The sequence below is a fragment of the Annulohypoxylon maeteangense genome, assembly GCF_022496945.1.
Source record: "Annulohypoxylon maeteangense strain CBS 123835 unplaced genomic scaffold GGS22scaffold_5, whole genome shotgun sequence".
Lineage (NCBI taxonomy): Eukaryota > Fungi > Ascomycota > Sordariomycetes > Xylariales > Hypoxylaceae > Annulohypoxylon > Annulohypoxylon maeteangense.
Window position 1 is genome coordinate 1757826 of NW_025953252.1, and position 11849 is coordinate 1769674.

At 43.3% G+C, this 11849-nt stretch overlaps 5 protein-coding genes across 5 annotated transcripts; 2 read left to right on the top strand and 3 right to left on the bottom strand.

The window, feature by feature from the left end:
* Positions 1-706: 706 nt before the first annotated feature.
* GGS22DRAFT_119719 (major facilitator superfamily transporter) lies at positions 707-3093 on the top strand. Its single transcript, XM_047958197.1, has 4 exons — positions 707-1800; positions 1880-2285; positions 2333-2537; positions 2588-3093. The coding sequence occupies exons 1-4, from the start codon at positions 1189-1191 to the stop codon at positions 2934-2936; spliced, it is 1572 nt and encodes a 523-aa protein (XP_047820806.1). The 5' UTR covers positions 707-1188; the 3' UTR covers positions 2937-3093.
* A 116-nt stretch (positions 3094-3209) lies between these two features.
* On the bottom strand, positions 3210-3869 carry GGS22DRAFT_187053 (uncharacterized protein; the record flags this gene model as incomplete). Its single annotated transcript, XM_047964538.1, has 3 exons — positions 3210-3379; positions 3449-3570; positions 3649-3869. 3 exons carry the CDS (start codon positions 3867-3869, stop codon positions 3210-3212), a joined length of 513 nt encoding a protein of 170 aa, XP_047820807.1.
* Positions 3870-5321: 1452 nt separating this feature from the next.
* Positions 5322-6902, bottom strand: GGS22DRAFT_119723 (uncharacterized protein). Its single transcript, XM_047958198.1, has one exon. It carries the CDS (start codon positions 6858-6860, stop codon positions 5403-5405), a length of 1458 nt encoding a protein of 485 aa, XP_047820808.1. The 5' UTR covers positions 6861-6902; the 3' UTR covers positions 5322-5402.
* A 1150-nt stretch (positions 6903-8052) lies between these two features.
* Positions 8053-9187, top strand: GGS22DRAFT_199303 (UbiA prenyltransferase family-domain-containing protein). The gene is made up of 2 exons (XM_047966272.1): positions 8053-8187; positions 8244-9187. Exons 1-2 carry the CDS (start codon positions 8146-8148, stop codon positions 9147-9149), a joined length of 948 nt encoding a protein of 315 aa, XP_047820809.1. The 5' UTR covers positions 8053-8145; the 3' UTR covers positions 9150-9187.
* Positions 9188-10574: 1387 nt separating this feature from the next.
* Positions 10575-11745, bottom strand: GGS22DRAFT_199307 (arylamine N-acetyltransferase 3). The gene has a single exon (XM_047966273.1). The coding sequence runs from the start codon at positions 11639-11641 to the stop codon at positions 10652-10654; it is 990 nt and encodes a 329-aa protein (XP_047820810.1). The 5' UTR covers positions 11642-11745; the 3' UTR covers positions 10575-10651.
* Positions 11746-11849: the final 104 nt, after the last annotated feature.

An 11849-nucleotide genomic window follows, 5' to 3' on the forward strand; every position in this document is an offset into this window, starting at 1 on the left:
TCATAACACAAGTCTTGGTTAGTTTCAATGGAACTCTGAAAAAAGAATGAACTGAGTTAAAATAAGCGTTCAAGTGCTGCACATAGATATAACGCGTGGTAATATTACCTAGAACTTAGGTAGTCCCTACCTACGGTACCTAGTATTTAAATCTTAACTGTCACTAGGTACCTAGGTAGAAACCAATAGGGTTATTACCTTCAGCTCGTGGGGCTGTAAGGATAAAAGCTGCGAGGCCTGGTTCGACTCTTTAGGGCGCTGAGTGCCTTCTATTTGTTCCTTTTCCCTGCTGTATGTATGGCAAGCAGTAGCCTAGAACTAAAAGGCAAGGGTAGCCCGTTGCTAGCTGGGGTGCGCCCCGGGTAGGCACATATGTACCTAGTAAGTACCCACACCTGGCCTCATCATAACCACACATTCTTCTTTCTTGTGCCCACCAATCTACTTGGTATTCAAGCACATGGTCGAAACCTCCTCGGAAAATCAATTTTCTTGATTCGAAAATTCTACATGCCGTGGCACCCTACTCTAGATGCAGGCTAGATGCGTAGGTGCCTACAAGATGGCGTCTACTATTGAAGGCACTACCTGCACTGTGAGGGGTATTTCATAACTTTCGTCGACCAGTTCGAGTTCTAGAACAAGAACAATACGACATCATATCCTCTTTCATTCGATTCTCTTTTACAGGTACGTAACTTTTAGAGCCAAGAGCATGGCCAAATGTTGTCTAATGGGACTAGAAAGAATTTTCCTTCGAGAAAACTTCGTGATCTAGGAAATGAGATGCCGCTAGTCGACCCGTAGCTTGTTAAATCTAGTTAAGTCGTCCCAACAACAAGGATGACATGGCACATTCGGTCCGTGATAGCCCGGCTAACGGTATATAGATCTGATTATGATTGATTTTATCTTATCGATCGATCAGATAATCGTCTATCGTGAAGACCCATTCTCGGGACTGTTCAATTCTGGCCTTAGAGCGCCCCGACAGTACGTAAACGCCGGGAAACACCGTCCCTTGCTATTGAAGCCAAGGCCGATGAAGGAGAATCCCGAAATTTGAAAGACTTCAAGATCAGTCAATGATACGATAATATAAAGCTGATCATTTCTCGGCGTAAAATTGGCGCCCTGAATTTGGTTATCGTCGTCCTTGTTGTCATATTAATTGAAGCCATCGTCAAGATGACTGCGCCAGTCGAAGTTGTGATGAATCCCGAAGACGTGGTGAAGGACGTCGCCCAGACAGACGTTACGGAAGTGTCCCCGCCGCCATCAACATCATCACCATCGTCTCTGGACGAGAAACCGCAGCCGACATGGCCTTGGAAAACCACTGCAGTCGTTCTACTAACACTTATTCGGTTTGGTGGCGCCTGGAGTTCTGGCATCACTGGTGCTATGAAGTCAACAATGAAGAAACAACTTCATATCAACAACACTCAATATGCACTTCTCGAGGCTAGTGAGGACTTCATAGTCACCGTCCTAATCCTGTTCAGCGGTCTCTTAACCGATCGTTTCGGAGGTGTTGGTGTCATTTTTTACGGTAATCTCCTTTACTCGGCAGGGTCGATTCTAGTCGCCGCCGCCGCTCAAGTGCGCTCATTCAAATTCATGATGGGAGCCAGAGTCATCTTGGCCATAGGCGATATCTCAACTCAAGTTGCCCAGTACCAAGTCTTTTCGTCTTGGTTTGCGCCGAATAACGGATTCGGCTCGACTCTCGGACTGGAACTTATGGTTCAAAAGTTGGGAGCATTGGCCGGCACCGGGTCTGCGAATGTTATTGCGGTCGTAAGTCCAACCTTACCTAGCAGCTCTTGAAGGCTGTGATCAATATATCGCAAGTACCTAACCATTTTTTTTTTTTTAGAAAACTGGAAATTTCGCTTGGGTATTCTGGATTGCAGTATTCATCAACTTCTTCACAAACATCATTTCAGCCATCTTTTTCTGGTTTAACAAGAAGACTAGCCACAAGTTCGGTCATAGTATTGATCCCTCAACTGGCGAGAAGTTAGTCAAGAAAGCCAAGAAGTTGGAGCTTCGCAAGGTTCTCGAACTCCCGTGGACGTTTTGGGTCGTCATGGCGTACTCCCTGTTTACTACATCTACAGCAATCATCTTCAAGGGTAACGCGACAGAACTTGCCGAGAAGAGGTTCAAGATTAGCGCGGTAACGGCTGGTTGGTATTCTGCTGTATTGCAGTATGCTGGGTTTTTCTTGGTTCCCGTCGTTGGCGTGATGCTTGACGTCTTGGGACAGCGGATAACACTTAGTAAGTTTTCGTTCTAACGAGTGGATAGCCGATCTAACTAGCTATAGTGGCATCTTCCGGATTTGGAACCTTCATCGCAATGGCTCTAGTGAACTGGGCTTCAACCGTGAAGGGCACTGCGGCTGCGTTTGGTATCTATGCTATTGCATCTACTTACAGCCCAACCGTCATCATTGACAGCATACGCGCTTCCATATGGCAACAGACCACTTTCGGTACTGCGTATTCTTTGAAGATCCTGATGAATAACTCGTACGTCTTTCTAAAACCATGTCTGAGTTTTACTGACTCTTTTGCTATAGAATGAACATCATTGTAAGGATAGTTGCCGGTCTCATACAGGATGCCGATAACGATTCATACAACCGCGTAGTCATTTTGTACGTATGGTTGGCAGCAGCGTCTATGGCCGTATGTTGCGTCATGATATTACTCACCTTCACTTCCGTGGACTTCGGTAGTCTTCAGTGGACCAGAAAGCAACGCATTTCTAGAAAGGATATCCTGATTCGACAGAAGGAAATGTTCTTCAACGAGAATGCGGCTAGGAATAGGCTGATATCGAAATCATCCTTCGGTGCCCTAATGGTATTACTTTTGGGTGGTTGGATATGTTACATCTGGGGGGCTGCAACCGGTCATAACGATTAAAAGGATGATGATTACCTAGGTACTAGTAGGAACTGAATTAGGTCATTCATTACCTAAGTACCTACCTACCTAAGTAATGACCTAATTACAAAACCATGGGCTTTAATGGGGTTCAATGAGCTATCCATAGTTATGTAGTATATATACAATTCTGCACGAGCTCAAATCGAAGATTTCTGGCTCCCCACCGCCCAAAGACATGGACAAGAATTATCGTATCGTATACTGGAAGACATCCAAAGGTTAACTTACCGAGATTTCCTCTTGTATTATTTACCACATAAAGAAAGCGAAAAATAGGAGGTATAGGCAATAAACAAAGGACATAGGCATGCCTATAGGCTCGGTGCCTGATAACACTGGTCTCTCTTTGCAATTAGGGGGAGTCGTAGCTCGGTGATTAAAACATTTCAAGACCCCGTCATCCGCGGCAACGAGCACGTCTGCTAATATTAGTATCTCTTGAAATTTAGACATATATTTCAAAAAGATCAGCTAGACGATATACTTACTAGTATCAGCACTGGTCCACACCAGGCTTCCCTTCTTCAATGGTGTTCTATAGCATCTGCTTTTAAGTGTTGTGCCATCAAGCTCGGAAAAGTTAAAAGGACATCGCTTGCTAAGATTCCCACTTGTGGTCTTTATTAGCTTATACGCACCTTTTTCGGCCTATAAAAGGAGTATTTAGCCAAATAGAAATTAGACTTACTTGTCTTTAGGTTTCATCCTGCCTACGTCCGAGCCGTAGCATTTGTCAAGAGAGAGGATGCTGCACTGAGTATCACCAGAAGCTGTTGCGCAGTAAGCTCTCAGGCCTGCTTCATTGCCTACTTTAACGAGAGTCGCATTTCGACAGTAGTTTGCATAGCCGCCGTCAGCAGAGGCCAAGGAGGTAAAAGCGCCAAGGAGAATGAAGCTGAAGAATTTCATTATACCGGTGTATTGCGAGGGTGGGAAGAGTACTACCTAGGGGGGTAATCAAGACGGTTTGCATGCATGGCTAGATAAATTGAAGCTAAATACATCGGTCGTTTTTATATACTGAAAGTAAATTAGGTAGGAACGCTCGAACTCATAGTGTTAGGTAGGTATAGTTTAATCCGTGACTAAGTACATGATTCAATTGATACCTACCTAATGACTGACTCTCAAATCTATATTGAACATGTTACTCATGAGGATCATGATGCCGTATAAGCTGTACTGAGAGTACTAGGTACATCAACAAGTAGACCTATTATTCCTACCTACCTTCCAACTAAACACCTAATGGGTAGGTAGAGTAGGTGGACAAAGAAGCTCAAACCTTTCTTGTACTTACCTACGCAGGTAATTGAATTCTTTGTCTACAATGAAACAACTATGATCTCTCCGAAAACAATATGATTGTTATATTGAGAATGTGACAATGGAACAATTGTAATCAAAGCACATAGTTAATAATAACATCAGAGCCAATGTCATTGTTCTCCTCTACAGCGAATTTAAATATATTGGCGTATACGGCGAAAGATACGTTTAACGCAAAACACAAAGTTCCTCAGATCACACAACTTTGAAAATAGTTCAAGATGTTCGTACTTCTATTCTCTCTTATTTCATCCTTTGCCACGGTGACGTCTGGGGCACCCATACTCCCTTCAGCTCATACCTCTGGATGGGAGAGAACCACCGATGGAGTCTTGAATAATGTGGTGAAATTCTGGGCTCGTCAAGAGCCGGTACCAGCGGCTGGCACAACTCTTGATACAAAGGCTATGCTCGCTATTATTGGTGGTGTTCTCGGTATTATAATTTTCGTCATCCTTCTCTACATCTGTGGTCGAGCTAGGAGATACCCATCTCCTAGTGTATTAGGAGGAAGGTAGGTGACTTGGATTATTTTGACCTAGGGATTAAATACTTCAAAGTTGATGACTATATCATCACATTTGCTCAGGGGCCAAAACAGTGTCAGCGGAATGTTTCCACACTGCTGGTTGATTCCTTTAGTGGTTGAGCTTGGGGCAGTTTCAGCGGTCGCGCACTAAATGTTAGCGGGCAGATCTCAGTTTCATATGGGCTTCAGTTGAATCTATTACAGTGTCAACCTGGATGCGCAAATTATAGGTAGCCTACAAAGGCCTTCGCCGTATCATTTTATCAACATCGAAATATACATTAGATGTCATAATATAAATTCTTTCGGTAGTGTCTACTAGGTGTATTTTCTTGTCATTGTTATTTTTCCATGTGCCATTCTCAAAGTCCTGGAGCAAAGCCACTTAATGCAATAATCCGTATGAATTTACGTGGGCATTCCTGACCTTCGCAGCTACTTGTCAAAATACACCGTCAGCATGAATTTCTCTATTTTTCGACTTTTTAATTAAGCCTTTCCTCCCAGGTTTGGTCGCTGTTATCTACCTCGTTTATGTCGTTGTGTTCTTGCTCACTAAGTACCTTTATGAGCCAAGCTCTCTACTATTCATCTACTTCCTCGGCCTCGGTGCTATTTTCTTCATACTTCACTGTTCCCTCAGCGCCGTAAGCCCATGACTTTTCGAATAGCACGAAGTCTGAAGACTTGAATAACCGAGGCACTCGAAGCCTGATGATGAGTTTCACTCCCGCTGCAGCGGCAGCGGCGATTAGGTCATCCGTCATGCGCCACTCCACAATTTTCCAGTTTTGATCCCTATCTACTATAGGCTGCTCGCTGATTATAATGGTCCTGAAAGAGGCCATATTGATGCGACTTCTCTTGAGTAGCTCGAGCAACCAGTCGACATAGTCCTTGTTGGCTGTTCTTTCCCATAGCTCATCGAACGTCTGAGATCGTGCGTATTGTCGCATATCGCTTAGGGACCAGAATAGTCCCTGATCTCCGTCAAATAGCAAGTCAAGGTTTTCTACGCGCGGAGGCAGTAATTTCCAGACTTCCCAAGCCCGTGAGCAGCCCTTGACTACCTTTTCAGACCCAAACAGCAAATACGCGCTCAATTCGAGCCGAGATACTTGGATTAAACGCGATAGATCTATGTAGGATCCATCGTGAGAAGGGAATAGGACATTGTCTGCATCTATCACCAAATCTTTAAGAGTAGTGGCGACGGGAGCTAGCAAGTCCCCGTATAAGCGTGGGCGCAATGGACCATCTAGGTTATATCCCAGCATTGAACTATCATTGGCCATTTTGCGATCAATTTGTGTTCCTTCACCGGGTATGCTAAGCTGTAAGCAGATCAGATTCGGAACCCTGGGCAGTATGGACTCTAGAACTGCGGTCGAGGTCGGGCATGCTTTCCAAAAATGAAGATGTTTCAATTTGGTCAGGATCTTTTCCGACCTAGTCTCTGTCTCAAACTCTCTTATTGGCGCGCAGACGGTGATTTTCTCTAAATTTGGCAGCTCGCAGAGTCTGGCAAGCTGGTCGGCGGGCAGGTATCCCTCTTTACCATTCACATGATTGAGCTCAATGTCCAAATTTTCCAAGTTGGTAAAGCTTCCATCCACATATTCGTATAATGCGGAGAGTGTCGACCATCTGGGCTGGTTGAGCTCGCACGATAGCCTCGTAAGAGACGTAGATTTCGCTAGGTGGCCAAGAAGTTCGTTGTACGTCTCAACGTCTTCCTTATAGCACCAACGGAGGTCTACGGAGATGATACGGTTCACGAGATATGGGTATTCTCGGCAACATTTATTTAGGGCCGCCATCCGCCCTGCATCTTTAGCTGACTCTCCATTGATCTCAAGCTTCACGTGCGAGTAGATGATATTATTGGCTATTTCCGAGAGACAACGGCAAGTAAGAGCGAGCGCACAGAGAGTGGGGTATCCGTTGTCCGCATACTGGCGTTCGTGCTGGCTATCGAGATGAAGGAAAATATTGTTACGTATCTCGACAGGAATTCTGTCTAGGGATACTTTGTTCATCATGTTTGCCGTGTGTAGATCGTTTAGCCGTCTTTTGCCCTTCCGTGGACTGTAGTGTTAGGAGGTAAACAGTGAAATATTAGTGGGTCTCTAGGCACTAGGTTGGATTTTTTGCTTACTAAATTCTTAGTCCGCATTACATCACCTGGCAGCCACGTCCCTTGCTCAGTGAGCGATTAGATAAGTGGTCTGTATTTGGTCTAGGCTAAAACCAGTGATCTATTCACTAGATTCTAGTGAGTAACTGCTGTAACCTAAGCATGCTTAGGGGGCTTGGCCACTAAAGAAAAACGCCACACAGTAATAGAATATTCCAATTTAGCCTATTAGGTAGGCCATCAGCGCATGGTGCCCTGAACATTATTAGAGTGGATCTGCTTTAATGACCAAGCCCCTAAGCTACAGGACAAACGTCCACTAAATTTTAGCAGCAGAAATCGCCTGGGAATTCACTAGACCTAGTAGTCACCTACATACCTAGTAGGTACCTAATCCATATTAATAGCTGCTTGAGACATTCAATAAATTCTTACCTCTTAATATTTTGGTGAGCTAAGTACACAGTACTAGGTACCTAGGCACCTATCTACGTATGATCTCATCAAACCAACTAAAGTTTCTACACTTTCGGAAGTTATCGAAGACACCCGAACTCAATGCGGTGTGACCATCATATTCCTCCATAACCCCAACAAATATCCTATGCGGAGTTGTTGAATCGTATTCCTCCGCCACACGAACTGGCATTATCTCTTAAGAAGAAAATCATGGCTTTTCAAGGCTTGGATCTAGCGCTCTATTTTCAAGCCGAATGACGAGAATAGATTCAAAATAACCTATCATGGACTCATTATTTACCCTTATGATTGTTAAATTCTACATAATAAGGTGACACAATTTCACAAATTCGGGCATATGGCTTGTAAACTTTCCACACCTATTTTAAGCTTTAGGTAAAAGATACGATGGATGTTGGGACAGCCCTGGAGCGCCCTTGTTACTTTAGTCAATCTTCTTAGCTAGAGCAATGCAGTTGCACAACGATTAGTGGAAAGAAAAGAAATTCAAGTGATCGTTGTTCCAGGCAGCTTTCCATCATTACATTGTAGAGGTACTGTTTAAAGGATCAACGTTTATAAGACTGACAGAGCCATGTATAAGTTATTGTTCCAAATTTCCTACACTTACCCTCTTTAAAATACTCATCTATTCTTTTGCTTGAGTTACAGTGCTTGATTTCAACGAGATATACCGAGATATTCATATTCAAACCCCTGGACGGATTAAAATGCCTTTCAGATATAATAGTGAATTCAAGTCTAAAGACCAGGTGAGGACTTATAATGGCATCTGATTCATATCATATCCTAACTTTAGAGGAAACAGCAGAGTAATGATATTGGGTTTCACGTCAAAACTCTATTTCTCTTCACGAAAAGCGACTTCAAGACCGTTTTCTTCCCGCAGACTATCTTTGCTCTGGCCATAGCATTCGCTAGATCTCGAGTCACGGAACATGTCACACAAGAATGGCCCATGGACAAGATAGCCATCCGATTAGTTGGGATGGTGGTTTGGGTATGGATACATTTATTGGTGGCCGATATTTCGAATCAGCGCCTTCCCGAATCAATACTCGAAGATACGATCAATAAGCCATGGCGACCTTTACCTGCCGCTCGAATAACTACTACGGAGGCGATAAATATGCTTCGGGTAATAGTTATGCTTTCAATTTGTATCAGCTTACTCTTTGGAAGTTACCTGCCTAGTATTACTCTCATGGGGATGCTTTGGCTTTATAATGATCTCGATGGCAATGGTTCTGGACCATGGGTACGAAATGTCCTGAATGCTGCCGGACTCACTTGTTATGGTTGGGGTGCCGTAACTATACTTCTTGGAACTCAGATTGGGGAGAATGGGAAAATTCTTCGCAATTGGTATATTCTCATGGCTCTAGTTATCACAACAACAATCCATAGCCAAGATTTCCCGGACCTCGTCGGAGATAAGGCTCGTGGTCGTAACACGATGCCGCTATTATATGGGGAGTCTCTTTCTCGTTGGAGTGTGGCAATTTCCGTTATATTTTGGTCATTAGTTTGCCCAAGATTCTGGGTTCTCTCTTCTTTTGGTGTCTGCTTTTCTACAATGATCGTGGGGGGTACGATTGCTACGCTCGTTGTGTTACAATTAGGCCAGCGGTATGATAAATGGGTCTGGAGACTTTGGTGTTTGTGGCTCACTGGCTTATATCTCCTTCCTGCATTCAGTAGTATCATAATTTAAGATACAATCCGTAGGTAGCCTGCGAATCTGCACAGTTGGTATGCAGGAAGCTTAATGGTGGATCGGCAAACTTGAGTATTTTATGTATATTCGAAGTAGTCAGGTATAGATGGGAGGTACACAATACCGAGAATACCTACCTAGGTAGGTAGTTTTGAAACTACCTGGGTGCTCAATGACAAATGTTTCGGATCCTACTGAGCTTGACGAATAGATTATGTTGGTCAGATAAGACATAGGTAATATAAAAAATTAAAATCGACCGACTCTGATGTAAGATTATAATTTTGTGTATCATGGGTCAATCTTCGTACTTGTTTCGGCGTTGCTAGAGTGGACCATAAGGCCGTATCCGCCAACCCGCCAATTCAATTAATGTATTGAAATGTATACAGTGTAATACAGTATAATAGCGTACAGTCTTCTAGATATCCCACACAGTGCCCTGGAACTTACAGGGGGCTATAGCGCCCTGTAGCGCTAAAAGTCCCTGTAACTTATAGGCGTTATAGCGCATAAGCTCCTTATAACTTATAGCCCTGAAGCTAGTGCTAGAGCCTTCTAAGGTTATAAGTAATATTTCAACCTGTTCGAAACGAATTGAATCAATTGATTTATCTGATTCAATCGATTAATTCGATTCAGTTGAGTACGTAATAGGTAAGTAAATAAACATATACGCGCAATAGTTCAAAACGAGGGGTGTCACGTGACATACGCTGAGCCTCATCGGGTAAATGTCAACAACGCGTATTATAAGTTTAATTGAATCTTAACGTAGAGATACTGGTTTTGAATAGATACAATGTATATAAATAGAAAGATCTTTTAAAGCGCTTTCGAATAAACCTATTTTATTTGCGAGCGACCGAAAATTAAAGCGTATAAGGGTATCCGAATTATGAGCTATATACTAAAATACTAAGATAAAAAAGCTATACGCTATAACGCCTATAAGTTACAGGGCTTTCAGCGCCGTATAGCGCTATAACCCCCTGTAAGTTTCAGGGCACTGTGTGTAATAATTATAAGACTGTACGTTATTATACTGTATTACACTGTATACATTTCAATACATTAATTAAATTGGCGGGTTGGCGGAATTGTTCTTATGGTCCGCCGTCGTTGCACATTTCCAACATTCATTACAAGTAGGTACCTAAATCATGGCGAATGAGTTTGGTTGTGATTACTAATGACGGCCTCCTCTTGAAGTGTGAATATTATGTCAGCATTTGAATTAGGTAATTATCAATGATTACCTAATGAGTACGTAATATACATCATACTATAAGACATCAGACATGCTGACTAAGCATTTCATCCCCCAAGGACTACAACAGTTTAATTGAATGGATTTGTCATTTATAGGGATGAGCCTCCCGTAAAAGCCTTGATTTTCAAAAATTGCAAGTGGAAAATGGCGTGGAAGCCAGGTACTTAGGTTATATGACACTTTCATTGTGCCTCATGATGGAATCCTAATCTAAGATTTCACTTATTCATTTAATCTGGCTGACGGTACCAAGAATAGCCAGCCGATCCTCTTCATCTAACTCAATACCAAAATACTTCCATATCGCATCAATCCTCTGTTTCTCGTTCTCAAACTGGACCTCCAACTTAGTTTTTCCATCTCGCCTCCACTTCAATGTATCATGAAAAAGAACTAGATCCCCATTAATTGTGCCCTCATCCACTGCTTTCGGATCATCCCACGCCAATTTTGCTGCCTCGGTCTCTTCATTCTCCATGTTAGTCGTGAATCGTGACACGATCACCTTCTGTGTAAACCACGATGTGGGGCTCTTCCAAGGATTCAGGTTCAAGCCGCGGATATCCTCGAGCAAGAATTCGAACTCGACGAAGCAGAACCGGGGAGCCCATTCGAAATCCGTCTCGTTGAGCTGCTGGTATACCCATACCTTTTGGGACTGGTCGACGGCTTGCGGGATGGGCTCATTCATGATCCGGATCATGGTAGTGCCAGTCGACATATGTTTCTGTGGCTCATTGTGTAAAAGAGGAACTGGGAAGGTGGGCCCGTTTGCACCAAACCCCACGTCGACCATATACTTCTTCCCATCGATCATCACGATATTGACGCAATGTGAAAACCCACCATATTTTCTCGTCTCCTTGCTGTAAACGCGAGCGCCAGCCATGTAGACCATGTATCCTAGACTTAGAAGGACGGTATGGAACAACGAGTTGACCTCCATGCAGTATCCTCCTCGATTACTCGGCTGAGGCACGATCTTGTTGAATAAGTGTTGCGGTCGTACATTTATGGTCCTGTGCCAAGAGTAGTGCTGCGTGATGTTCTCAAACGGAATACGAACTAGTGTATGCTTTTGAAGAGTTTGTAGGTAGGCAAGTTGACTATTGCCACCGTGATCTACAATAGTATTGTACCATTCGCTCCTTGGCAGTGAAATGCGGCGGAAGAAATCCTGTAGTTGCTCATTGATAAATCTAGGTCTGTTAGTCATTTTGAACAGTGATAAAAGCGAGACACTAGTGAGGTACGAAGAGGAGGTAGGAGTATGATGAGGTCTTCAAATATATAATAATAGGAAAATTGACGAGATTTCGCGGTTTTCGGTGCTTGAAAGGGCGAAGAGAGTTGGAAGAGCGGAGTCGTGAGACCTATAGACAATTACCCGATTTGGGTGACTAATAACAATGCACGTGACGCTA